Source organism: Hypomesus transpacificus, chromosome 8, assembly GCF_021917145.1.
Source record: "Hypomesus transpacificus isolate Combined female chromosome 8, fHypTra1, whole genome shotgun sequence".
Lineage (NCBI taxonomy): Eukaryota > Metazoa > Chordata > Actinopteri > Osmeriformes > Osmeridae > Hypomesus > Hypomesus transpacificus.
In genome coordinates, this window is record NC_061067.1 from 9,651,442 (window position 1) to 9,679,327 (window position 27,886).

The 27,886-nt window shown below is 46.4% G+C and overlaps 1 protein-coding gene across 4 annotated transcripts; it reads right to left on the reverse strand.

Annotated features, from left to right (window-relative positions):
* Nucleotides 1-338: 338 nt before the first annotated feature.
* LOC124470169 (alpha-2-macroglobulin-like protein 1) lies at nucleotides 339-27,773 on the reverse strand. 4 transcript variants are annotated; one of them, XM_047023932.1, is made up of 35 exons: nucleotides 27,682-27,773; nucleotides 20,311-20,497; nucleotides 19,924-20,080; nucleotides 18,284-18,336; nucleotides 18,023-18,043; nucleotides 17,723-17,891; nucleotides 17,535-17,619; nucleotides 17,201-17,439; nucleotides 16,977-17,086; nucleotides 16,594-16,764; nucleotides 16,270-16,500; nucleotides 15,983-16,046; nucleotides 15,758-15,903; nucleotides 15,461-15,610; nucleotides 14,929-15,078; nucleotides 13,812-13,884; nucleotides 13,524-13,635; nucleotides 13,090-13,315; nucleotides 4,206-4,332; nucleotides 3,992-4,113; nucleotides 3,845-3,896; nucleotides 3,666-3,749; nucleotides 3,300-3,476; nucleotides 2,948-3,029; nucleotides 2,699-2,855; nucleotides 2,493-2,567; nucleotides 2,246-2,411; nucleotides 1,906-2,102; nucleotides 1,589-1,804; nucleotides 1,396-1,511; nucleotides 1,170-1,260; nucleotides 1,016-1,084; nucleotides 776-881; nucleotides 657-698; nucleotides 339-501 (listed from the first exon to the last, which is right to left on the reverse strand). In XM_047023932.1, exons 2-34 carry the CDS (start codon nucleotides 20,479-20,481, stop codon nucleotides 658-660), a joined length of 4,206 nt encoding a protein of 1,401 aa, XP_046879888.1. In that variant the 5' UTR covers nucleotides 20,482-20,497; nucleotides 27,682-27,773; the 3' UTR covers nucleotides 339-501; nucleotide 657. The 4 variants fall into 4 exon arrangements, with proteins under 4 accessions (XP_046879888.1, XP_046879887.1, XP_046879889.1 ...); XM_047023931.1 differs by lacking the exon at nucleotides 27,682-27,773 and adding an exon at nucleotides 22,811-22,896; XM_047023933.1 differs by lacking the exon at nucleotides 20,311-20,497.
* Nucleotides 27,774-27,886: the final 113 nt, after the last annotated feature.

The window sequence follows — 27,886 nt, forward strand, 5'->3', positions numbered from 1 at the left end:
CGCATTCCAGAAACATTAGAAAAATGAATTTAACAACCACACTGAGAGAACTGAATAGCTGTTGGAACTGCTGTCCTGAATCATTGCAACATTGAGATGTCAGGACAGAGGCATGGTTCACCAAGCCTCTGTACCCCTGATGTCTATACTGGGCCTTCTGGCTGCACTTCTTTAAGTGTTAGTGCTCCATCATTTGTACATGGAGGAGCTAGCCTCAACATTGACTATGCTGATTGTAGGGCTAATGTTTTCCTTGTCCATCTTAAAATGCAGGTCCCATCTTGGGGCCTAGTCATTTAAATACCTTTGAACCTGTAACCCAGGTAATTGAATTAAAATTGCGTCACAAAAGTGTTTTATTGCTGGAACAACAAAGACTGTAAAATCGATGTATGTTGGCTCTTAAAAGCTGCCAATGGCAAAGTAGGTCCACTTGCACCGATGCAGCTGGGTCTACAGATGTCTCAGATTGATGACATCATGACCTGTGTAGATGTAGAACTGCCAAACCATGGACAGGATGTGTAATTTGGGCAAGAAAGAGAAATTAGTTACAGCAAAGGTAGTAAAAGGCCAGATTGCATCCATTGCGGGAAAACAGTGCAGCGAAAAGATTAGGTTACAGGAGTTGTAGTAAACCAGAGGTGATAACTTACTCTATACACATGAAGAGCTGTACTCCATAACCGCCTCATCACCTGAGGAGAGACTCAAATTTAGAACAAGCATATTCACGTATTACACCCCCCATGGTGTGTGTGATGCAGGTGTTTACTTGTTTTGTAGTAGTCGTAGACCTTGACCACTGCAGGTCTGAGGTTGTTTACACTGAAATCCTCCAGGATGACAAGGGCAAAGGACACGGGCTCCTTCTGCTTCAACTGAAAAACAAGGTCTTGCATTAGACTAAAATGCCCTCATTTGATATCAGGGGTTACCTTCTCCAAGATGTCCAGATTTAGACAGCCATCAAAATTGAAGATGTACAATTCAGACCAAGAGCTTTGTCACCTACCCTTTCTACATAGATGATCACATTCCCATCCTTTTCATCGACACGCTTTACCGTATTTGTAGTCTTAAGCTGTAAGAATAGGAATGAGTTCAACAGTTCAGATGTACTATACATGTCATGAGCCAATTCTAGTGAACTTCACTTCTGAACTCACAGCATCGAGTGAGCTCTTGTCCAGTATAAAGCCAGAAAGTAGTTTAAAGTCAATAATGACCATGTTGGTCTCCTTCCTTTGACCATTGTACCTAAAAATACATTTTAAACAGGCAGGTCATACCTCAGAATCAGAATACATCCTGCTTTAACCTGCTTTTAACCGTACAAAAATAAGCATTTCTATTGCATTCAAACTGCTCAAATTGTTCTAAAAGAATCAGTACCTGACTGTAACCACTACCTTGAGGGAGGGTTTGGGTTTACATAACCCTCCCACCTCAACAGTCAAGGTAAAGCTTGAGAAATCTGCACGAGGAGGGATGTTGTAATGGAGAGAGATCTGAAACGCATTGGACATTGGTCAGACAACCACAGCAAGGTTGGATCGGTGTCGTTTATGGGGTCCAGCAGTCTGACCTGGATAAACACGCAGCTCTGCCCTTCAACGCGGATGGTGTAATCTCCAGGAACATCCTGTAGTGGCTGTTGCTGGTACAGCAGACGGTTCTGCTGGTTCACCGTGAACTCTCCTCTCCAGCCACTGGCAGAGGTCACCACCACGCTAGTGGAACCTTCCGGACTGTAAGTGGCAGCAGCGTACTGGGCCAAGGCTTGTAGCGCCACCACAGTGTCCTAGTGAAAGACGGAAAAACACGGTCAGCTGATTCATTTAAAAACAACCCGACAGTATGTGGGTTTGGCTCATGCTAGAAGGTAGAAACGCAGGTTCGTACTTGTGTGGAAGAGAATCCTCCATAGGAGTTCTGTTGCTTGACTAGCCAGTGGACTATGGTGACTGCGTATCCCATTCCAAAGTCGTTCATGATCGGCCCAGAGAGAAGCGCAAGCAGCACGTACGAGGTCATCTCCACATCGATGGAGTTCAGGCGACTGCCAGGAGTGGCAGCTCTCTCCCAGTGACGAGCACCATCTGCAGGTGTGTGTGTGTGTGTGAGTTGCAGGGGCAATCACAGACTGGATCTCTACAAAAAAGTTTCTCCACCCAAAAAATGGTTGTACCCACCACTTGATTGCTACAAAACTATTTGTCCATTCAACCAACTGGCCAAGTACCTGCGAGGATGGAGGCTTGGTCCAGTTGTGTAACCAGCATTCTCCGTGTGACCTGGTCCCCCGCCAGGGTGAAGGTGTAAGACAGCAGGGCAACAGTGTAGAGGTTGTCCAGTGGGACCGCTAGAGCACTCCGCAAGCAGATCAGACATTTCGTCACCATGGGGTCCTGGGGACACAGCCAGAGTCAGGGTTACAGGTATGGTCATGGGTAGGTTACAGCAAGACCCGACAGTCATTTCCCACTCACAGTGGTGCTGTGTCCCAGCTCCAGAAAGGCAGCAGTGACATAGGCAGTCAGGGACACGTCATCGCTCACCCCTCCCTGAAAACAGACAAGTCACTCAGGAGAACTAGAAAACAAAGTTGGCCAATAACAGGTCGGCAATAAAGTGAGCCAATCATGGTTGCTACAATATATGGGTTGTAATGAACTGGTCCACCTCTCTCCTTTACCTGCATGTCATTGTGGAAGAGTTTCCCCACAGAGCTGATGCAGCCATCAGGCTGCTGCAGACTGGCCAACCATTCTTTCGCCATGGTGATGTGGACGGGGTCGATAAACATGAAGGGCTGCGCCCCTCCGAAAGACTTCATGACGAAGGTGGTCAACCTGTGGGCGTGCACACATTTATCTAGTGCCATCAGTTGAGAAATGTTGTAATGACTACAGCGTCATTGCCATGTATTGCACGTTTAACTCGCCAGGTGTTGCCAGACCCATCCCTTTCGCCAAAGGCGCTGTACGAGCCATCCTTGTGTTTGTAGGTGAGCTCATTCTGGTAGCCTGCAAGAACACCGCAGTTAACGAGAATGCAAAAGCAGAAAATAACACCAAACACCTTCATGAGCCAGCAAGCCAACCCCTTCCCATTCATCGAAGCATTTGTGACAAGTGCTGGTATTGTAGTGTACATATAGGTCATGGTCATCTTTCCTGTTTTTCTACAGCTCATAAAAGTGCAGACTGCATGGTAGGATAACCGACATGTCACCCAACTGTCCATCACCCAACTGTCCAGCACGTGTCACCTAACTATCCATCCCTCTGACTCACCACCCTGCAGGAAGGCTACGGCCCTGTCCCTGATCTGAGGCGTCAGCTGATGGGTGCTCTGCAGGTACGCCAGGATGTAGACGTTGGGAGCAAACTGAAGCATGGTCTGCTCCCCGCAGCCAGAGGGCATGGCCAGAAGGCTGTCCAGGTTCTTCAAAGCTCGGCCCAGCAGGTCACCTAAGAGGAGGGCAGCAAGGATCAGTAACGTTGTTGGGGAAAGTATTACATCTACATGGGATACTGTGGCACCATCAAGTCGAAATAACTCCCGCTTATGGGAGCCAATGAAATTTGGAAAAAATACAGCATCTACAGCAAAGTGGCAGAAGTACTGAAGTTTGAGGGTACAGTACTGGAGGTTCTTACCCAGGACAGAGAGCGATGCCTTTGCAGATCCAATCACAAACACGGCGGGCAGCCGCAAAGAGATGCTCTCCACTTTTGCACCGTCTAGAGACAAGTGGACAAGACCATTACCCATCAAAAACCTCAACCAACAGATCTGCAACCCACCAGTGTCATGACACCACCAGCAGCAGGGTCACCTGCAGGGCAGAGCAGAAAGTTGTAGCTCACAGTCTCCTGGGTGCCCTCAGCCTAGAAGAGCAAAGTACAACATTTCAAGGATTTTGGATCACAGGTTATACACATTAGGTTCAGATGGGCATGAACCCTTGATATGACTCACTCACCTCCACCAACAATGTCTGGATCACCGTGTCAATGCGACCCCTCTCGGGAACAATGGGCAACTCCTCACCACAGAGATCCGTGGTCTTTATAGCCTCTGCACTCACCTTCACACTCAGCTCCCCTAAAGACAATTTGAAACATTCAGAAACAGGATGCAAGTCTTTGCCTGGTTTCTCACCTCACTTGCCCCTCAGTCCCACGCTTTTATGTCACCTAGGGCAGTGGGGTGGATAATCCAACGGAGAGTTTGGCTCTCGCCGGGACACACACACAGCTGGAACTGGAAGGCACCACAGGGTGTTACGCAGAAATGGTCTGCTTCTGACAGTGTCACCTTCACCTGAGCAGAGGTGTCAAAAGTATTCACATTCATTACTCAAGTAGAAGTATAGATACTAGGGTTTAAAAATACTTTTGTAGAAGTTGAAGTATCAACTCAAGCTTTCTACTCAAGTAAAAGTGTAAAAGTACTGGTTTCAAAACTACTTTAAGTATAAAAGTAGTAATGTAAGGGGTAAAAAATAACATTAAGGCTTAGGCTGCACCACAGGGGCCTATAATGCACGACCCCCCCCCCCCCCCATTTGTTTTCCTAATGGCCATATTGACTATAATGTTATATTGAAATGTTAATGTTGAAAGAATTGGGCTGTACAATGCAAATACATTAAAGAACCATGTGTACTACTTAACATTAACATGTGTCGTGCATGGATCTAAAGATATGATGACTAGTTGCCTATAATTATTGTAATAGTGCAAAAGTCAAACTTCAGAGGCAAGTTATCAATAACCTTTATTAAAATTAGACAGCGAGTTTTTGAAAGCCATTAGCTGTGGTACTTGGGTGCGCAGAGTTTGCAGCGCATTCGAAAGTTGTTTTTTCATCCAACCATTTAAAAAAAATATTCCAGGTACGGCCAGGCATGTAGAAGGGTTGTCTGGTCTTCCCGGCTACCAACCTCCTGGCTGGTGCTTGGTTGGGACATTTTTTTGAGTCTCTGCCACGGTCATCCTAGGCTACATACATCTGCTATTTCCTTGCCGGAGTGTGACATGATTTGCGTCATGTGCAGGAGCGATGGTTTGCATACAAACCAATAGGGTGTCGGAATGGTATATGTTTATACTTCTCAACCAACCACAATCAAATTCACTCTATCCGGATGGCGCAATTTATCTGGATAGGTTATTATTTTGTGTTTTTTTGAACGATGACAAGCCGGAATGAAAACAAGCCAAACTGAAATTAGAGTAACGAGGCTATTTAAAAAATGTAAGGAGTAGAAAGTACAGATAATTGCGTGAAAATGTAAGGAATAGAAGTAGAAAGTCGTCTGAAAAATAATTACTTCAGTAAAGTTATGTAGCGACCCACGGATTGGTCGCGTGTTAACTCGCGCTGTTGGCGCAAAGGATTGTGGGTGGCGCAATTCACATACTTGTTTCATGTTTGGTTAATGTTGTATGCATGTTTGAGTTGAGTGTTGTTGTTCTGTCAATTAGGTTTGTCAGTGGATGATGTATGGATATTAGTAACTATAAGTTATCGTTGTTGCCATAACTGTGAATTGTATGTGAGTTAATGACTTGTTGTTGGCATTCACATGTGATTGGTGGTGTAGTAATAAAACCTGTAGTCGAGCGGTGTATGGGACACAGGATAAAAAGGTCTTCTTCTCTGCGTCCGATTATTACGCATCCACTCCAATATAGACCCCTAGCGCCATCGTTACATTGGTGTCAGAAGTGGGATGGCGCAACCACGCAGGATGGAGGAAAAAATCGCAGATCTTGAAGAGACCATTAAGAGGACTCAGCTACACCTGGAGAAACGTAGGCTGAAGATGGAGCGTTCCAGGGCAAGAACGTCGTCCCACGCTGATGGGTCCAGTGTGCCACGGCCTTGTCGCCCCCTAGAGGCCGGGAGTGGAACCACAGAACACACAGCCATAGCTGTGGACATCCAACCTGACCTACCTGGGGCGTCCCCACAGGTGGATGTTGGGGCCATCCTGCCCCGTTCCACTGCCATGCCAAGAACACCAGCGAAGGTGCCCAAGTTCAATGGAGAGACGCTCCTGGAGCCATATCTTGCCCAGTTCCAGTTGGCAGTGTGGCATGGTGGTTGGAGCAGCGAGGAAGCCGCCACTCATCTTGCCCTGGCGCTGGAGGGAAATGCGCTGCAGGTGCTCCTGGATCTGACCCCGGGAGAACAGCGGAACCTGGAGACCTTGACCGGGGCCTTGGAGAGGCGGTTCGGGCAGCCACCATTCCCTGACCAGAGTAGGGACAGGCTAGCCAGCTGTCGCCGCCAGGAGGGAGGGAGTTTGGGCGCTTTCGCCGCAGATATCCAGCTCTACGCCCGCCATGGCTATCCAATGTTCGACGCCGCTGCAAGAGGGGAGCTGGCTCTCCATGCATTCCTCAAGGGGCTTATGCCAGAGCAGCTACGCCAGCATGTGCGTCTCACCATGCCCAGAACCCTGGAGGGGGCTCTTCAAGAAGCGGTACGGGCAGAGGCGGTGCTCTGCACTCAGGCTGCCCCACGGCTGTCCCTTCCACACGTCCGGGCCATCGACTGTGAGGGTGAGGAGGCCGAGCCAGTTTGTCAGGTGCAGTTTCAGCGGCGGCCAGCCCCAGCTGGGAACCGTCGACCTCGATCCACTCTTCGGTGCTATCGTTGTGACGAACCTGGTCACATTGCCCGTGACTGCCCAGCACCAGCACCAGTCTCCAGAGCACCACAGCAGACGGGAAACGACGGGGGGGTGGCGCAGTGAGGGGCCCGCCACCCCAATCGTTGGCCCCTCCCTTAAGCCAAGAACTGTTGATTGGTCGTGTAGGCAACACTAAGGGACTGTATTTGGACTGCTGGCTTGATGGCCAACCCTGCCAAGCTCTAGTAGACACGGGGTCTACCGTCTCACTGGTGCGTCCTGGCGTCCTTCCAGGAACCATGGGGACGCTCTCCGGCGCATGGGCAAAGTCAGACACGAACCTGGTGACGGTGACAGGGGAGAAGGCTGCTACAAAGGGGAAGAAGCATCTGCGGATCCAGGCTGGGAACCAGGAGGCGGAGCACGAGTTCTGGCTTGCCAATATTCAGGACTCGTGCATTATCGGCCTGGACCTGTTGTCCCGTTGGGGTGCCTATGTTGATGTCCTGAGGGCAGCCATCACCCTTGGTGGGGAGACTGTGGCGCTCCAGGCCGGCCAGGACAAGAACACAAAGGTCAGAGACCAGCAAGCCAGCTGCCAAACAGCTGCCACCAGCGACTCCATGCCAGGTCAGCCTACCAACCATACATCGGCGGAGACGTCTGAGGCGGTGAGGGAACTCTGCCGCCGCAGCAGTGATGGCCTTGACCAACAGCAGTGCGGCCAGTTGAGGCACCTCCTAGAGGACTATGCAGATATCTTTGCAGCAAAGGATGAGGACTGTAGGCGGACGGGGTTGGTTCAGCATTCCATCGACACCGGTACCGCCCAACCCATCCGCCTGCGGCCTCACCGGCTGGCCCTCGGCAAGCGACAGGTGGCAGAAGACAAAGTTAGGGAGATGGCTGCTGCTGGGGTAATTGAGCCCTCTGACAGTCCGTGGGCCGCACCAGCTGTCCTGGTTCGAAAAAAGAATGACAGCTGGCGGTTCTGCGTGGACTATCGACGTCTCAACGCGGTGACCAAGAAGGACTCTTACCCCCTCCCTCGCATAGATGACGCCCTCGACCATATCACAGGCTCCAGCTGGTTCAGTTCCCTTGATCTGCGTAGTGGCTACTGGCAGGTGGAGTTGGCCCCTGACGCACGACCAAAGACTGCCTTTACCATTGGACAGGGACTGTGGCAGTTTCGTGTTATGCCGTTTGGACTCTGTAATGCACCAGCGACGTTCGAACGGCTGATGGAGAGGGTACTGGCTGAAATACCACGGAGTCGTTGTGTGGTATACCTGGATGACCTGCTGGTGCATGCCAGCGACTTTGACCGAGCCCTGGGTAACCTGCAAGAGGTCTTTGAAGCCATTCGTCAGGCTGGGTTGCGGTTGAACCCTGCCAAGTGTCGCCTGCTGACAAGAGAAACGCAGTTCTTGGGCCATGTGGTCAGCGCGCACGGGGTAGCTACCGACCCCGCTAAGGTGGCCGCAGTCCAGAATTGGCCACCCCCTGCCAACGTCACCGAACTGCGGAGCTTCTTGGGCCTGGCGTCCTATTACCGGCGTTTCGTCCGGGGCTTCGCCACGATTGCCAAACCCCTCCATCGACTGACTGACAAGGGACAGCCCTTTGACTGGGACGACGTGTGTGCCGGAGCCTTCACCCAGCTAAAAACTGACCTTACCGAGGCTCCCATTTTGGCCTACCCAGATGCGGAACAGCCCTTCATCGTGGACACTGATGCCAGCAACGTGGGAGTTGGCGCCGTACTGTCCCAGAGTGTTGGAGGGGTGGAGCGCGCAGTAGCCTACTTTAGCCGCACTCTGAACCGAGCTGAAAGGAACTACTGTGTGACCCGGCGTGAGCTGCTGGCAGTGGTCCTGGCACTGCGACAATTCCGGCCGTACCTGCATGGCAGCCATTTCCTTGTGCGCACCGATCATGCTTCCCTTACCTGGCTGTTGAACTTTAAGAACCCGGAGGGCCAGGTGGCTCGCTGGCTGGAGGCCCTACAGGAGTATGACTTCGAGATCCAGCATCGACCAGGGCGGTTGCATGCTAATGCTGATGCCCTCTCCCGCCGCCCCTGTGCAGTCTTGGAATGTCGGTATTGCCAACGACAAGAGGAGCGGGACCAACCACTGACGGTGGCAGCCATTCAGACAGCTGACTGCGAGGGGAGTTCTCCATGGACCTCCGCTCAGCTGCAACAATGCCAGGAGGCCGATGCAACCTTGGCGGTGGTAATCAACTGGCTGGCGACGGGGCGGCGTCCCGAATGGACAGAAGTGTCTGCCCACGGACCGGAGGTTAAGGCTTACCAATCACAGTGGGGCAACTTGGAGCTCCATGACGGGCTGGTGCACCGGAGGTGGAAAGCTCCTGGCCGGGGAAGCGACCTCCTACAGCTGCTGGTACCCCGTGAACTCCGCCAACAGGTCCTTCAGACCGTCCATGGCTCGGTGGGGGCGGGGCACTACGGCATCGCCAAGACCCTCCGCCGCCTCAGGGGCCGATTCTATTGGCCAGGTTGTCGACGGGACGTGGAGCTGTATGTGCACTGCTGTGACCTTTGCACTGCTAAGAAAGGGCCAACGCAGCGCTCCCATGCCCCATTGCAGCAGTACCTGGTGGGGGCTCCGATGGAGCGAGTAGCGGTGGACATACTTGGGCCCTTTCCAGCGACTGATTCCGGCAACCGCTACGTCCTCGTGGCCATGGATTATTTCACCAAATGGCCGGAGGCATACGCGGTGCCGGATCAGAGTGCCACCACAACTGCGGAAAGGCTGGTAGAGGAGATGTTTGCCCGCTTCGGGGTCCCTGCGGAACTCCATAGTGACCAGGGGCGGAACTTCGAGTCCCAGGTCTTTAGCGAGGTCTGCCGACGGCTGGGAGTATCCAAGACGAGGACGACACCTCTCCACCCTCAGAGCGATGGGCTGGTGGAGCGGTTCAACCGCACCCTGGCTACCCAGCTCGCCATCCTGACCAGCCAACATCAGCGGGACTGGGATCGCCACCTGCCCCTGGTCCTGTGGTCGTACCGGACGGCCGTCCAAGAGTCCAGCCAGTGCACACCAGCTGCCCTCATGTTTGGGCGGGAATTACGGACACCGGTGGACTTGGTTTTCGGGACCCCGCCCGAGCCGGAGATTGCTGGAGGAAAGGAGATGGATTACTACCGGAGGTTGATAGATCGCCTCCAAGTAGTCCATGAGTACGCTCGTCAGGCCCAGGCTAACTCTGGGGTGCGGCAGAAAAGAGCCTACGACACCCGGTGTCGGAAGCTGACCTTCAAGCCCAGTGACAAGGTCTGGGTGTATTGCCCTACTCGTAAGAAGGGGGTGTCACCCAAGCTATGCAGTCACTGGCAGGGGCCTAGTGAGGTTATGGAACGGGTTTCTGAGGTGGTGTATCGGGTGCGCATGCCTGGTCGGGGGCGTGTGGTGGTGCTGCACCAGGACAGACTATCACCATATCGCCCGCTTGCTCCAGAGACGGGTGGAGCAGAGAACGACACCAGCGGCACCATTCCCACTGGACAATGTAACCCCCCCCCTATGGCACCTTCTACCAGTCCCAGGAGGCCAACTCGGCGGCGGTTACGGCCAGGACACTTAAGAGACTACCTGTTGGGTGATGGGGTTGTCGGGGACGACTGACCCCTCAGGTGGGGGCTATGTAGCGACCCACGGATTGGTCGCGTGTTAACTCGCGCTGTTGGCGCAAAGGATTGTGGGTGGCGCAATTCACATACTTGTTTCATGTTTGGTTAATGTTGTATGCATGTTTGAGTTGAGTGTTGTTGTTCTGTCAATTAGGTTTGTCAGTGGATGATGTATGGATATTAGTAACTATAAGTTATCGTTGTTGCCATAACTGTGAATTGTATGTGAGTTAATGACTTGTTGTTGGCATTCACATGTGATTGGTGGTGTAGTAATAAAACCTGTAGTCGAGCGGTGTATGGGACACAGGATAAAAAGGTCTTCTTCTCTGCGTCCGATTATTACGCATCCACTCCAATATAGACCCCTAGCGCCATCGTTACAGTATAGATACCCAAAATTTCTACTTAAGTAAGGTCTTGACACCTCTGCACCTGAGGAGCAAAGGCAGGACCTTCAGGATTAGTCTGGTCCTAACCAGACTCTCGTACATTTCATTTGTACAGAGAGTCTGGCCTTGCTCCATTGACAAGCGTTGACTTCCTTGTAGGAGGGTAGTCAGTTGAAGTTTAAAACTATTGGATCTGCCCAGAGCCACTCTGATCTGCCATAACCAATCGCTAGCGTTCGCCTTAGCCAATTCCTTCACCACCACTGTAACAGAGCTAGCTGCCGTACCTGGAGAATCAAACCTTTCCCGAACACCGTGGGGAGGAGGGCCACAACATCATGGCCACCAACAAAACTCAGCAAAACTTGTTCTTGCTCCGGCTTTAGCTGTCGGATATTCGGCAGCGTTACCACAACGGACCGAATGGCTTAACTCGCATCTTTCTCCAACGCCATTGCGGAACTACAACACAAACTAACGACATCAACGTCATCGTTCTCAGCCACTCCCTCTTTTCGCTAATTGAGCGGAAGTACGTAGGACGGCAGAGCCAGGCTACTTCAGGATACCTTGCCCATCAAGTATCGCTCAGTGGGGGGCAGAGCTCCAGAAACTTCTGTTTTAAAAAAACTTTTTTTCACACTTTTTTATTTACTTATCAAACCCATTAATTTAAATCTGTTCAAATAAAACATGGAGAAGAAGAAGGGCACTCTCACCTCTCAGAAGGCGGCGACAGTACTAGCTACGAGGAGAACGACGCAGTTGCTAACTAACTCTGCTAACGCTACAATTCAAGACGTGCTATCCGCCATCAGAACTCTTAAGTGAAAATGTGGACAAGCGGTTTATAGAGTTGATGAACACCACTATCACAAGCTTGAGAGCCGACGTGTCGGATATCAAGGCCAGAGTGACCACTACGGAAGAAGCCACTGTCTCTCACGAGAAATGTATTGAGGATTTATACAGGCTATGTACTAATCTAGCTTCCCAGTCCAAGCAGCAACAAGCTAAGCTATATGGAAGACCGTGCTTGCAGACAGAACATACGTATTGTGGGCATCAAGGAGAAAGCTGAAAATGGCAGCTGACTGATTTTGTGTCAACACTGCTTCACACTCTTTTAAGTGAGGAGCATTTCAGTGTGCCAATCCGAATTGACAATGCATTTCGAAGCTTTCGAATCGCGAGCGATTTTCGCTAGCGATGGCCAATCGCATTGTTTTCTTGTTTCTCGTAATGTAGCAACCATGGTAAACATTTCTAGCTTTTAGTTTTTAACAGAGCCTGTTTAAGAAGATAAGCACCCCCCTCTCGTTTGCATGTGAGATCGGAAATAAATACAGCACAGAAATAAATGTGGCGTGGAAATATATGTGTAAATAAATGTGGTGCGTAAAAGTCTCAAAAAATAAATAAATGTGGCATTAGGAAATAAAAGTCCCATGAAGTAAATAAATGTTGTCTTTAAAAAAACATCATTTTGAAATAAATAAATGTATTTATTTATTGATGTCGGTAAATGGATTCAGCTATATAATTATATAATGCTATATTTATATATTTATTGCTATCTTTTTTATTTCACAGTTTATTTCATAGCCATATTTATTTATGTATGTATTTATCTATTCATTTATCTATTTATTTATGTAATTGTGACTAACTCGGCGTTCCATACTATGTTCAGTCCATAACAAGGAAAAAAGTATCGCTCAGTCGAACTCCTAGTTTCAGTGATTGTGACACCACTACATCAAACTCCAAATCCCCCGCATCAAACAAGATCAAACCATAGAGTTAATATAACTAGAGTAAGCTACTTTTGTCTTCCAAGATGGCGTCCCCATTCATTTCTATGAAAAGTGCTTAGTGGCGCAGTGAGGCAAGCGAGATCGCGAGACTGGACGCGGCCATCTTTCCACTTCCGTGTCTTCCTGTCTAGCTTTAAACAGTGGCTCTTTTTTTCCCTAGCTCCGAGAGCTCATGTAAATCAGCTATCGGCCCATGTGAACTTTTGTGCTCGTGCCCTGTTAGTATCCGCCAGCAAATTTGCAAGCAACTTTCATTGACTAAGCAAATAAATGGGTTGCTAGTTTACCCATTTTGGATTGGTTTCAAACTTAGCAAAAATCAGGAAAAATTATTCTATGAAAAAGCTAGTAGTATGAGCCAGGTTCGAGAATCAAACTAAAATTATTGGGGGAGATGGTCTTGTTAATGTTGAATGGAGTTAATAGAATAAAAACGACAGGAAGAGTCGGAAACCTAACCATACATGCAATACCACCTACATCCACCGGGCCGTTGCCTCAAGCCGAGGGGCGAGGGGTGGGGGCTTGGATCAAACCCGAACACAAAGAGTTAATATTTACCATGATGCACTTGGTGAGGTAGTTGAAGACAGTGGCCCGGAGGACAAACACTTCGCCGCGGATGACTGAGTACGGTAAGGTGAGACTGACGAAGAAGGGCTGGAAGGCCGTGAGGGCCGTACTGGGAGCCAGCCCTAGACCCACAGAGGACACGCAGAAAGCACCGGCAGCCCACTTAGTGATGGTGTCAGGTACGGTCTTCTGAACCGTCACTGAGCCAGAGTTTCTGGAGAGGGAGAACCTGGATGGTTAAGTCTGGAAGGATCCAACAGCATGCCCAGGCTACTTAGTAGTTTTCATTTGAAATCTAGCAATGATGATTAAGTTGGTCCAAGTATTTTGGGGAAGTTCCACAATAATTCTGACGCTGCACTTGAGCTAAAATGACCCAAGCTTATTTATTGAACACTACAAAAAATCTGTATTATCTTTACCCAACAGGCACCAGGTCCCAGATCCAGGTCTCAGGGAAATACGTTCGCACATTCTCATCTTGGACATTTTCGAGGGCTGGTGGGCTTGGGATGTCTTGTCGGGCCATCATAACTGGGAATTACGGTTCATGGTCAGTCCCAACATGTCTGAATTTCAACTGTATCCAGTAGAATTTTTACCGCTAAGGTTGACATCTTGTGTATGAAAACTACACCAGTAAGATGTAGCCTTTATATTCCAAAATGTTAACATGGGCCATGTTGTTGCATGTTAAAACATTGACATACTAGGCCAAGGGTACTCATCACAGTTGACAGGCTTCTTCACGTCAGAGTTAGTCAGGAGTTTCATTCCAATAGCCTGAAAAGAGAAAGCTACAGGTCAGAGCTGCACAAGTCCCTGGTCAAAGACAATAGTATGAACCTGCAGAGCCGGAGACCTGCAGTTTCAGGACCACAGTTCTAGGACCCTCGTTATGACGTGTCACTAGAGTACCTGTCACTAGATCGCAACAAGATAGGCTATTTGAATGGTTTGGGAGAGGCAAGAAACCAAGAAAACTGGGGAATTTGATCATTCAAATATGGATATATTTAATATATCTACACAATAATAAACATTGCAGTATCACATCCACCGCATCCCCTCCACCAAATACACCTGCATCGCTCCATCCAACTCTTCATCCTTCCCTCCACCCCATCAACCACTCTTGAGAGCAACATTTTGAAGGATTTCTAGATTTTCGCAACCACCAAAAGACCAAAAAGAGTGCGACCAAAGCAGTATTCCCCACAAACAATACTTTCTGTCTTCAACTTGGTTTTTAGTTGTATGTTTGGCAATCAGTGTAGCTCATAGGTAAAAGTAGCTAATGTGAATCACGTGTGGCTATGTATAAAACCTCTCCGGTGTCGTGAAATGATTGACAAAGTTGAAGTTAGCTAGCTAATGTTAACTTTATTGTCAAATTCAAGACACCAGAATCGTTTTATACATAACCACACGTGATTCAAATTAGCTACTTACACTCTGATTCTCGTCCATCTTGTAATGAAACAAGCTAGCCTACATCACTTCCTCTTCTTGTTATAATTTAATGTTGAGCCGTAACCTACATTCACTACTGCAGGAAAATATTTATTATCTTGTTCCGGTCCATGGTTATGTCAGATAAAACGAGGGTCCTAGAACTGTGGTCTTGAAATTGTGGTCCTGAAACTGCAGCTCTACGGCTCTGCGGCTCTGCAGGTACATGCTACTCGTCAAAGATGGAGAATGAGTCCATTTCAAATGACTACCAAAAGTAGTACAGTAACTAACATCGTTTTCATATTTCAAATGGATAAAAACGCACACACAATGTGTAATATATTTAAGATGCCATCCCTCCACAGGACTCACTCTGAAGACAGTGTAGACGTCGTTCACGTTGCGAGGCAGCCAAAAGAAGCCGAATCGTCTCCCATCTACAGCAGAATCACAGGATGATTCATCATCTTCTATATTGTAAACATAGCCTGACAGCTTCTGGACTGGGAGTAGACGATACACCTGCATACACAAAACAAACGGATACCTGGAACAACTCTGTGAGCAGGGACTTGTGTTGATATGGTGTTCACCAGGGCTTGAAATGAACTTGGTGGCACTGGTGCTCCTACATTTGTATAAAGATTTAGAAGCACCAAAATCTACAATTTTTATGTTAGATTCATTTTATGTGCTAGCTCGCTCCCTGTCACATTACAGAGGCTAATTAGCAAGTGTTTGGTAAAGAAATAAAGTAGCACCATAACGATCATTTGCAAAGACAACAAATGCTCTCCAAATATATTTTGAGGTCGCAAAGACAATTTCGGGAGCGTATGCAACCAAAAACTGTCAATTTCAAGCCCTGTTCAGAGTGTGTGGTCAGATGGGAGCAGTAGGGTACAGATTTGATGCTGAGCTCCTCTTCAGGCTGCAGCAGCAGGACAGACTGGTCGATGGCCCTGACGGAACAAAGGGAGCCGGGATGAGCCGTCAGCCTGAAAGATGTTCCCTCTCCAGGCAGTTCCTGGGATGACGCAAACTGCAGAGACACCTGCACACAAGGCAGATAAACACCAAGCATGCCAAATACACTACACATGCACTGTGACCATGTATACATCTCCACAGGGGAATTGATTGAGCATCTATGGAGAAGAGAAAGTCCTACATGCACAGACACTGATTGAGACAAGCCTACCTTGTTCTTGAGGCAGAGCTGTATGGGGAAGTCCAGGCTGTCGGCCACCACCACTCCACTGGGCATGATTGCGTACACAACCACCTGTGCAACCGGGGAAAGTTCAGCCACGTTCCGAAGCGGCACAAGCAAATTCCCTTGGTTGTCTAAGACATAAAAGCATGGTTAGGTCTTGTAGGAAGTGAGGTCATCTGATGGTAGAAGTGACTGATTTCTGGACTGTACCTGATTTCTTCTTTAGTGACACTGAGATACGCCCATGTCGCATCACACTGCCTCTGGACATCACCTGCAGAGTACAACCTCATGCTGTAACAGCAGAACACGCTTTCCTCTTTACTTACCATTAGTCAAGACACATCTTTAAAGCTAACGATTCACAAGCACAGGCTGGCTATAAACTCCCATTTCGGATTGGCTTGCTTTGAGTCGATGTGACATGATGAAGACAAGTCAGGAAGTTGAAAAATGTCCCTGTTTTAGCCCCAAGATGTTCTCATCTAGCATCTCACCATGTAAAAGAAGTCCAGAGTCCTTTGTTTTGCATCCCCTTCATTCCCCTTGATGATGTAGGTGATGAGTATGGCAGGATTAGCCTCACAGGAGAACACCTGGTTGGCATACTGGAGAGACACAGAGCTTTTGCTCTTGGAGTAGAAGGCTGTGATGTAGTGGGAGGCTGGGGGGTATTCAGGCCTGCGTTCCTGTCCAAAAAACATGTCTTCTTCCGGCCTAGAGCGAGCCTAAGACAGACGTGGTTCACAGTGTAGGTGTTTATGTGACATGGTAAAGAAGAAAAAAAACAGTTTATCTTTTCTTTTATGGAGAAGGCAGACCTGTAGAGATACACTGTCCGTCCACAAGGTGGTGACCAGAGAGAAGACCACCATGCCATTGCTGTCTGTTGTCAGGGCCCAGTTATCAGGGCCCAAAGACCCACCAGCAGTCAGGAACAAGAAGACCAGCTCGTTGGCAGCAGGAGAGGAGTCTGGTCTAATCATCTTGATCTGGAAACCCACAGATGATAAGATGACTGCAATACAGCTACACCAGAGCTGTCTGCTCAAAATTACCTCTATAAAATATACATTTTCAGTTTCCAACAGTATACATACAACTTCCAGAGCATAGGATGAGCAGGAATATTTGACCTTAAACCGTCAGTATCTCAAGTTAATTACAAGCTCCAGAACTCTATGGCTTATGTTCCAGTGGTCACCTTGCCCTGGTAGGGGACGCCAGGCTTGTAATAATCAGAGACGTCTTCAAACGTGACCTGTCTGATGATTCTGGTGAACGTGGCACTGCCACTGCCCTTCAAGACAACCCCTGCAGGAACAATGAGGGGACAGCTCACCATTAAAACAGGCTCCAACCTCACGGCTGTACCGGTGCCATTTCATCAATGTGTATGGGGCCTTTACTCGTCCCCCTCCATCTTACCTGTCCCGCTCTCTTCAATCTCAGCCTGAACCTTGAACAGGTCTTCATATCCCCACTGGGACAACCCAAATGAAGTCACATTCACCACTTGTGCTGCACATCCACTCGGGTCAGTCACACCCATGTTATACTTCTCGCAGATGTCGGAGCCTCCTCCGCCGGGCCTGCGAGAAAATTGGTACGACTTCCTGCAGACCTCTGCCGTCACGGAACCCAGGACTGGCTTCCCATACGTGTACCTGAGGACCAGCAAACAGACTTGGCTTAATGCTGATGGAATACTTCAAATGGGACCGAAAGGGAGTCATGTGACCAAGGTTGCTGTAGAACTTACTTTCCACACACCCGCAGTGTGACCTCTGTGTCCTGGATGGTGATGACGCTGGGCAGAGACACCGTGACCTCGTACTTGGGCAGAACTGGAATGACAGACGACCAGCATTACATTGCAGCACCAACCACATCGCCAGGGGCCTGGTCCTGGCTCGGACAGTCAGATGCACAGGTAAGGGCCATACTGACCATATTCTTTGAGGTCGAAGCCAGTGGAGGTCTGCTCGTCATTCTCGTTCCAGACGGTGATGATGTAACGGCCCTGAGCGGCCTCTGGGGTTGTGGGGTGAGAGAGGTCTAGGATAGCATTGACTGTTGGCTGGTTCAGCCACTGAGCGATACGGTTGGAGTTTGGATCCTGAGTGCCAATCAGAAATGCAGAAAGTGTCAGAATTCCAGAATAGAATCAATTCAGACAAGCTTTTGCTGCCTAGACAATGGCATCCATTAGGTTTTTAAGGTTAGTCGTTAGATATTAAGTATTCTTACCTGAATCTCCACAGTTTTATACTGAAAAAAAAGAAAGCAATGTTAAGTCTCTTTGTGCAAGGTGTTTCCCCTTCATGCAACTGTTACCCTCTGCATCTCTTCTTCTGAAACCTAGTATAAAACATTAATCCACAGGTCCCCCCCCCCCCACACACACACCTTACTGAAACTAGAAGTTCTTAAAATCTGGTCATTATGCCTCCTCTAGCTACACACAACTAACAGAGCAACAATATTCCATAGTCACAGGAAGTAGCTCACCATCTGGTCATGTGACCCAAAACCAGAAGTTAGTGAGACGACTCGAAACAGAACTGTGAATAGGGAAGACAAACAGTCAAATACAGGAACAATACCATGAAGCAAGTAGACTTGATTAGACTAGCAAGTGTGCCACAGACTATCCATCTTTACGCCATGCAACCCGGTGTTCAACACCATACAGAGCAATGTGACTTCAACAGCAGAGGGGATAGCTTGTCAGAAGGGTGTCATACGGTGGCCCTGAAGTGCAAATGACACCCCCTAATTTGAGTACGTCCCCCAAATGAAAATACTCCCCCCCAATACGAGTCAACTCCCCCCAAATCGGATGACTTGTTCACCTCCCCCCAAAAATGAAAATACTCCCCCCCAATACGAGTCAACTCCCCCCAAATCGGATGACTTGTTCACCTCCCCCCAATACAAAAACGCGCTCCCCCCCCAATACGAGTCAACTCCCCCCAAATCGGATGACTTGTTCACCTCCCCCCAATACAAAAACGCGCTCCCCCAAATGGAAAACGACATTAAATTAACTCAAAAACACATTACATTAACTCTGAACGGAAAGGGTAGGTACTACACTTTAGCGCTGATTGGATGCAGTAGGCTAACTAACAAGAAATAAGAAATTGATCGACAGAAGTACAAAATGCAATAGCCTGGCAGAGTTACGTGCACCAGAACATTTGTTTGGCTATCGAAGAATGTAGCAAATAGTAGGCTTCTTAGACAAAAGTATTTTGAGTTAAATGTAAAAATCGATAGCCAAACAACTATCCTGGTCCACGTTACTCTGTCATTGTGGCATTTCATTCTTTTGTAGTGGACTATTAGTTTTTTATTCTGAAAAGTCCTGATTCCTTCAACTGCGTTTTTAGCGTGCGCATAGGCTAGGCTACTTATATTGTGAAACGTTAACAGCAGATCTAAGATTATTTCATAGGAATTACCCTGATTAAAATAAAGAGTAGTGTAATGACTCTGAATTGTAAACATTAATGTTTCCTCTTTCCTTCAAATCAAAACGATTAATTTCATGATAATGACAGAGTTACGTGGACTAGTTGTTTGGCTATCGATGTTTACGTTTAACACTGCAATTTATGCTTTTGCATACATAGCCTATGCTACATGCTTCAATACCCAAATAAATGTCCTGGTGCACGTAACTCTGTCAGGCTGTTGCATTTTGTACTTCTGTCAATCAATTTCTTATTTCTTGTCAGTTAGCCTACTGCATCCAATCAGCGCTAAAGTGTAGTACCTACCCTTTCCGTTCAGAGTTAATGTAATGTGTTTTTGAGTTAATGTAATGTCGTTTTCCATTTGGGGGAGCGCGTTTTTGTATTGGGGGGAGGTGAACAAGTCATCCGATTTGGGGGGAGTTGACTCGTATTGGGGAGGGGGAGCGCGTTTTTGTATTGGGGGGAGGTGAACAAGTCATCCGATTTGGGGGGAGTTGACTTGTATTGGGGGGAAGTATTTTCATTTTTGGGGGAGGTGAACAAGTCATCCGATTTGGGGGGAGTTGACTCGTATCGGGGGGGAGTATTTTCATTTGGGGGATGTACTCATATTAGGGGGTGTCATTTGCACTTCAGGGCCACCGTAGTCTCAATATGAATATAACCTACCCCTTTGGCCCGGTTTGTAGATGGGCTTGTCTGTCTGGACAAGGGTGATTAATCTGGCAGGTGTAATGAAGATCTTGGTATCCTTGGCCATTGACTTCACCCCTCCTGTCACATAGACACTGAGGGTGGCCACTGTGTCAAGGACCACATGAGGTACCTGGAAAACATTTCAAATCTAGATTTGGGCAGTTTGGTTTGGCAGATTAGCTGGTGAAAATCATGAAATGTGGATACCCCAGCAAAGTGTGGAGTTCTCAGAAAAGGTACATGTATTGCTTTTTCTCGTGGCCTATACAAAACTACTTTGATAACAAAATGAAGTGCACGTAAATAAGAATGTATGAAGTAAGACAGGGACAGGCCAAAAATACATATAATATAACACACCCTAAAGGAGATGCAGCGATAAAAGTTATGCCTGATTCCAGGCTTCTCCAGCAGCGTGGCAGGCTGTGCCTGCCCCAGCTGAAGGATCACCCTCAAGGAAAGCAGCGCTGAGGGGTTGTGAATATGGGCACACAGGCTCTCCATACTCCCACCCACCACCTGGGAGCTCATAGTCACTACGTAGACACTGCAGAGGGGAGGGACATACATGATCAGGGGTCTCATTTATAAAACTGTGTGTAGGATTCTTACTAAAAGTGTACGTATGCCCAAAAGCCTAAAATGGCGTACGCACACAATAATTCAGATTTATAAAACCATGCGTACGCACACCTGTACGCAATGTTCCCTTTATAAATCACAGACTACCCACAAGTGTGCGTACGTGAATCAGCATGTTACCCCTCCCTGAACACGCCCATTTTTTTTTATCATAAATGGTCAATGCAAAGCACCTCATCAATGCTAATCTAGTATCTCATGACCCTGGCATTGTTCTTCACGCTGAATCATGGCAATCAAAAAAACGAAAGTGCTCAGATACTGTTAGCCAATTAGTGGAGGCCAGAAAACCAAATTATTTGGTGGCCGGTGGATCACCAATAAAAAAAAACTGCGAGTGGCGTCAACTGTGCCGGACGATACCCAGAGTTGAGTTACAATTTGAGAACAAACGTTTTTTGTTATGAACAGTAGTCTATTAAAGTCTGGACTGATAACGAGGACGTTGAGTGTAGCGATTGCACGGGAGCTTAACGACTGTATATATCCAGTTTTTGACATATGAGGATATTTGCACAGTATTAAAGAAATATATTTAGTTATACACTGTGTTCTGCAGTTATCTAAAGGTAGGATATGTGATGTTATCCTGTTTTCCATGCAGTCAGGGAACCTCCCCCTCCTGCACTCCCGTAGTGGACAATCTGATTGTGAGGAAGCGCTGAATTTTGATTTAAAATTTGAGTTGGATTGTACAAGGTGTTTATGGAACTAGTATCACTCAGTGCAAGCGCAAATAACTCTGCTGGATGTAATCTTCATGCTAATCATGAAATTGAATGAAAAAAACGTGTGTGAGGAAAACAAAATATGTAAATATTACGAGTAGCCTACTGTTCTTCCCACATTCAATGTCTGCAGTCTGACTACAGTACGGTCATCTGCGTCGCCAATTCCAACTGTTGTCAAAATGCCCGTAGACCTACGGGAGGTTCAGAGTTGGCGTGGAGGACCGCACAGGTGAAGTTAGTTTCATATTCGACATTTGACATTCGAAAAACGCAACTTTGCTGCGTTGCGTTAGGGACCGGTTAAAAACTACACATACAATTTTGAAAAATTATGAGTTACTATTTTTATGAATATAAAACCTCAAACGGACACCAGACTACGCTAACAATGTCTGGTGTACTTCCTCAGCCTTTACTTTTTCAATTAAGTTTCCAACACAATTATAGAAAATCAGTAATCTATGAAAATAGCTTAATCCCCACACATCTTAATAACGTTTTCAAAATTGTGTAAAAAAATCTCTAATACACACCACATTATTTTAATAATGTCTGGCCTACTTCCACATACAATACAAAATAAAAAATCTTTGGAATTCTACATAGGGCTGATGTGAGGGGAACATAATATTATTGAACAATGTGAACTTTCTGAAGAACAAATAAATGACTGACACAGGCAGCAATGAGCACCCAACAGTGCCTGATGCAATGTCTGCTCATCAAGGTATGTCCTCTGAAAATCTGTAAGATTTAATAAGTACGTAAAACTGTAAAGGTATGATATCAGTTATATTGTTTGTGTTTGTTATTACTATAGGAATCTATAAATAATGGACTGCTTATGGGTGCTCACCATAGCACATAAACAATGCCAAGCTAGCACAGAAAAATTGGGGGATTTCTTGCTAAATCTGGTCCAATTAGCACACCTAATGAGTGTCACTCGGGAAGCCACGCGCGTGGCCTTGCTTGCAAATATTTTGGACCAAATTAGACTTGGCCAAAAGTGTGCACTTGTAAAATGCAAATGTAAAGACGCAAGCATTGAGCGCTCCAAGTTAGAAGGTATGCCTAAATCTTTATCTAGCGCTCAGTTTTACAGTTGCAAATCTTTAACAATTCATTATCAAATTCTTCTGGTGGATGCATCCGTCGGTGTTGGGGCAAACTAAAGATGTATTCGCCTGAATGACAATGTTAAATTAATTTTGAATAGTTAATAATTATTGGACAATACGGCAATGATCGTCGGAACAAACAGAGATGAATGCACGTTTTCCGAACAAACACAGCAAAACTATTGAGGAGTCAAAATCGCATAGGCTACTTTTAACGGCCGGGTTTCCCAGATTCGCTTCTTAACGAATCTGGGAAACCCGGCCAACATTGGTAAGGATCCGTTCCCTCCCTGTTTCCCCGCGTGAATTCAGCCCATACACTCGTTTATATATATTAGTGCGCAGAAATACAGTAAATCAACTTACTCTTCGTTGTACTGGTGCGTCGTCACAGTTTGCAACAGTATAGATAAGATGACTAAAACAAAGCACAGCATTTTGAGAGAAAGTTGTCTGTTCAGTAGAGACAATCATCAAGCGCCCCTTTAGGAGAGTTTAAACCCCCAATTAAACGGCCGAGAACTCATCTTTATACACAGGTCCACTCTTCCTATTGGCTAATTCAGGGGCGTCGTTAGACCCTTTTTACTGGGGCACGTGCCCCAGTATAAATCTGGGGGGCCCCAGTAAAATCTAAAGTTTGAGTCTTAACAATCTACTTTATTAGTCAGTGCATTCATTTAGATTGATAATTCCAGAAAAAATAAACGCAGTATCTAAATCAACGCTTGTAAAAGTGTGTAACCGAAAACACAAACCGATGCATGCAGAATTCCATGTCATTCTGAGCTTACCAAATAGCCACTGCAGCACTGCGGACTGGGCACACAATTCAGAATTGAAGTAGGCTAAGAAAACATTACAAAACTAAAGATAGTTTCTAAATGATGATCATCAAAAACAATTAGAAGAAGCTCCAAAAAACTGTATTTGCACTCAAATGAATGCTTTTTTTTTTCCACATTCCCTTTCCAGCCGGACCATTCAAATATGGGAAACCAGTTTCCCATGGTTCACGCTTTACCGTGCGTGTCCACTACAGTGGAGCGGGCGCCACGTCGGCTTCCAATTCATTTTCAATGAAACCCTACGCCCGAATTGGAAGCCGACGTGGCGCCCGTTCCACTGTAGTGGACACGCACGGTAAAGCGTGAACCATGGGAAACAGTAACAGCACTGTAGCCTCGATTTTTGCTGATTTATTTGAAACTTGCAATATAATTTGCTAGATTAGGCTTTAAGAAATGTATATAGGCCTACCTTATTTGGCCAATTTGGTCGATTGTGTATGAAAGTCTGAACCTTTTTTAGTTATGGAGAGGTGTATCCAGTAGGGCTGTCCCCGACTAAGATTTTCTTTGGTCAACCAAGACTCGACTGAGCACTTTTGAAAATCGACTAATCAAAATTAGATTTTTTTCTATAAATGTCACAATGTTTTTCATCAAACCATTGTGTGTGATGTTTTACCTCACTGTTTTAAGAGATAATATGAAAGAAATACATACGTAAGAAGGGAGATTGACAACATTTTCCCGATCTGACTCAATGTAGTTGCTGGACATTCCAGATTCAGCCTCTATAATATTACTAATAACAAGCCTCATGTCACCAGTTCTGTTGTTACCAAATGCCGATATTATACAAAATGTCTGATTATTTATTATCTCTTACAATGTAATACAAATTAAAAATACTGTTTCTTTAACATGTAAATCAGCGCGCTATTCACTGCCTGAAAAAGTGCAGCATGCAAACTTACGTAGAAGCCGAGTGGGGAACGATGCAACAGTGAAAGATTTTGTTGTCTTGGCCGGAGACGATAATATCGTTCAATTTGGATGTGATTCTTATAATAGGCATATTCATTTGTCAACCCAGCACGTGTTAGCATGAGCTAAGTAGGCCAACTTATGGTTTTCAGGCGGTACGCCACATCATATTCAACGTAGAACTATGAAAAACAAACCGTTATTGGCAGAGTTTGCATTTAAAGTTTTTTGAGTCACCCGGTACTTTGTAAATGTAAATGTACTGTAAATTAAATGCTGCCATACAACACATTTCTTTGCCATTTTGCCTAATAACACTGACAAAGTAGGCTATAGGAGAGTTTGTAGTTCGGCAGCCAATTGTGCTCATGCCGTGTGCAAAAAACAAACAAAACAAAGCACAGTTTAACGAAAGGGAAAACAATAACACATTTTTTCAAATAAATATATGTATTTTTGTTGCTTTATTTGTCTTAAATAATATAATATACACGTTCTGTTGAATATTTCTTTAATTCTGCAATGGTGACAGATCAGATCTTACACTGCCATACGGCAGCTCGACAAAAAGAATCTTAGTCGACCAAGAGCATATCGTTCAGAAAATCGATTAGTCGACTGAGTGGGGACAGCCCTAATATCCAGCCAGAGTGCTACCTACTTTTTGGGGGAGGGGAATTCCGTTTTTTTTTATGTTCCACTAATCACCAGAATCGTCATAACTTTTAATGAAAGGATTTTGTTAATCTGTCTTCTGTTCTACATTGCCCACAGATGGAATTTTCCAGAATGTTGGCTTAGGCTGGAAAGGGTTAACTATTGACATCCTTGCCAAAGCTGATATCACACTTGTGTCCCTGAACTGTTGTATCGTGCTGCCTTCGGATCACAATGACTCGAAGGTTCACAACGACCCACGGTTGTGCTGCGACAAGTCTACCCAATGCAAAAACAAATAAAAGCATTTTCTTTTAACCTTCGGGTGTGTGACAGTCAGACGGTTAATAGAAAATGGTTCACTTTATTTGTGTATGAGTTGTCGCAACACGTGGGGGGGGGGGGGTCAAAATGACTGAAGGGTCACAATGATTCCAAAGATAACACAAGCAAAGAACTTATATTGACAAGACGTGAATGCCAATTTAACGTTCCATTGCAACACCGGTGCCCAGTAGCAGAGCTACGTTTCCGCCATTTTGGGGTGAAAGCGACTTGGCAGTCCACTAGCTTTCTGTTGCTTTTGGCAATATCAGCTGTTTTGTGAAAAAGAACGTAATGATGACAACACAGAATAACGTAATCACTAGCAGGGTTCTCAAGCTTCACGCATTGACCGTGAGACACACGCATTTCAGCCCCTTCACTCATGCCACACCTAGCATTTCTCACGCTGAGAAGGCAACGGCAGCCAAGTTGTCCTTGTATTCATTAATGGTCGCACAATTTTCGGTCTAGATAAGCAACATAGAGACTAACACACGTGACAGCTCACAGACAAGTCTTCCACTTTTTTCCCACCAAAGGTTTGAAATTGCGCTGATTGATTTTCTATTGCTCTGATTTGGCTGTGAGATTTGCTGATTTTGGTTGTCCAAGATATGATGGATTCTGAACTGTATCAAGAGTCCAGCCATGTAGCCTACAGGGCTCACCATTAGCTTGTCCGGGACAAGTGTTTTTTTGTACAGGTCTGGAAGAGAAATGTACTTGCCCCACTGGACAAGTTAAAACTCGTACAAAATAAAAATCATTACGTCTATTTTACCGATTTTATTTGACCAAATTCTGCATGAGCAAAACACGAAAAAAGTGGCTTTGTCCCAAGATCTCTACAGACCGTGCAGCTAATTTAAAGGTCACATAACATTAAAACTTCACTTTAGGAGGTTATTTAACATTAATATGAGTTCCCTTAGCCTCCCTTTGGTCCCCCAGTGGCTAGAATTTTCGATAGGTGTAAACCAAGCCCTGGGTGTTCTTCCCCGGCTTTGAAAAATGAAGACTCAAACTCTCTGTTTGAAAATCTGCTCCTTGTGACGTCACAAGGAGCCAGGCTACCGCCCTTCTCTCTGCTTTGCCCGCCCAGATAATCTGGCCCGCCCATGAAAAACTGAGCTACGATCGTGCAAAGGCAAGTGCGATATCGGTTTTTCCTGGAGAGACATGGCTAGCAAACGAACGAAGCATAACAGTCAGGGGCGGTTTTAGGCACGGGCCGACCGGGCAGTCGCCCGGGGCATCATTTTTTCATGTCACGTGGGGGGCGCACAAGCATAAAAATAATAAAAAATCTCTCCGCCGTGAAGCGGTTTTCTCTTATCTATCGGTTGACTATGTGAGAAATTGGCATATTGGCGCCCCCTTCAGGCTGCTGCAGGCACCCCTGCTTGCTCAGACTGTGCCGTGCAGTGCATCATTTTCCGTCGTTTGTATATCCACTTGTTTCTCCAGCAACCAACGGGTGCTGAACTACTTCCGCTTTCCGGTTTTGTGTTTCCTGTTCAGCGTCTAACTTCTACTAGCGTCCCATGATATCGACAGAGAAGGCAACATTACATTGATTAGAATAAGTTGTGTTTAATTAAATGTTGTTACTAAGGATAGGCGCGCTCTGCTTCCAAAATAAATTAAAAAAATCCAAATATTCCAAAGAGAATAATTAGGAACAGCAGTCCATTTAATTTCTGTGATGCAGCAGGAAGTTGCGGAGAAATGGTAGCCCACGCTCACTAAAATATACTGAGCACCTCGAGTGGAATAACTAATGTTAACCGCGGAAAATTAGTCTTATTGCCGAAAACAGTGGCAGCGATAGCCATGGCGAGGGAGCAACTTTCAATGAAGAAATTATTGATAAAAAGGGTTCGTCTTCTTCAGTTATTTGGAAGTTGTTTGACTTTTTTGAAATCCAACAACGAGCATAGCAATGTTCGGTGCAAATTGGTGTAGCAAACAAACAGGTGGCTTCAGTACCAAGTCTGGTAATACGACAAACTGCAAATGTGGACTCGACCTACGGTCTCGGTTAACAAACGTTTTAACAAATCCCTGCTTACAAAGGTGTTTGTAGATCTGTCGAAAAGTCCATATTAGTTTTTTTTAATGTAATACAGCTATCTGTGCTGTTGTACAGTAATTCCAGTTGGAATATTCACCCTAAAATGGCAGTGGCACTACCGAAGCGCAACCTAGTGTCTGTTAGTAACAGTGTTACCAAAAAAGCATCAGCGTTTCGCCTTCTGTTCTTCTATATTCTTTGACACAAGGGAGTTTTTAATAGCCTAGTGCATAGTGCGCCGCAAGCTTGAAAGAAAACAAGGATATGAATAAGGCCTGTGCCCCAGTAGAGTTGTGTGTCTAACAACGCCTCGGGGTTAATTGCTGCGTTTCCTTTTGCCGCATGATCATCTTGCTCAAAGCTAACCTACAAATTGGACACTCAATATCCTACATTCACCACCATACCTGGTAAACACTCACGTGTTACCCGGGAGTCTCCCGTATTTCACACCTATCTCCCGACCCGGTCCGTGTACCTTGTGGCCATTGGTTTTTCTATTTTGCAACCCGTGTTGACAAACGCAATATAGGGCCGTAATATCGTTTTGTAATTTTAGTAACTCAAACACACTTAAGTATTACGGCTTGTTTTTGGTTGTTTCGTTTTTTA

Excerpts from the sequence above, each read along its gene's own strand:
- LOC124470169 (XM_047023931.1), bottom strand. The coding sequence starts at position 22,881 with ATGCTGTGCTTTGTTTTAGTCATCTTATCTATACTGTTGCAAACTGTG. Across the intron at positions 17,087-17,200 it reads GATTGAAGAGAGCGGGACAG|GGGTTGTCTTGAAGGGCAGT; the intron begins GTAAGATGGAGG and ends TTGTTCCTGCAG. Across the intron at positions 2,412-2,492 it reads AGCTGGGACACAGCACCACT|GACCCCATGGTGACGAAATG; the intron begins GTGAGTGGGAAA and ends CTGTGTCCCCAG.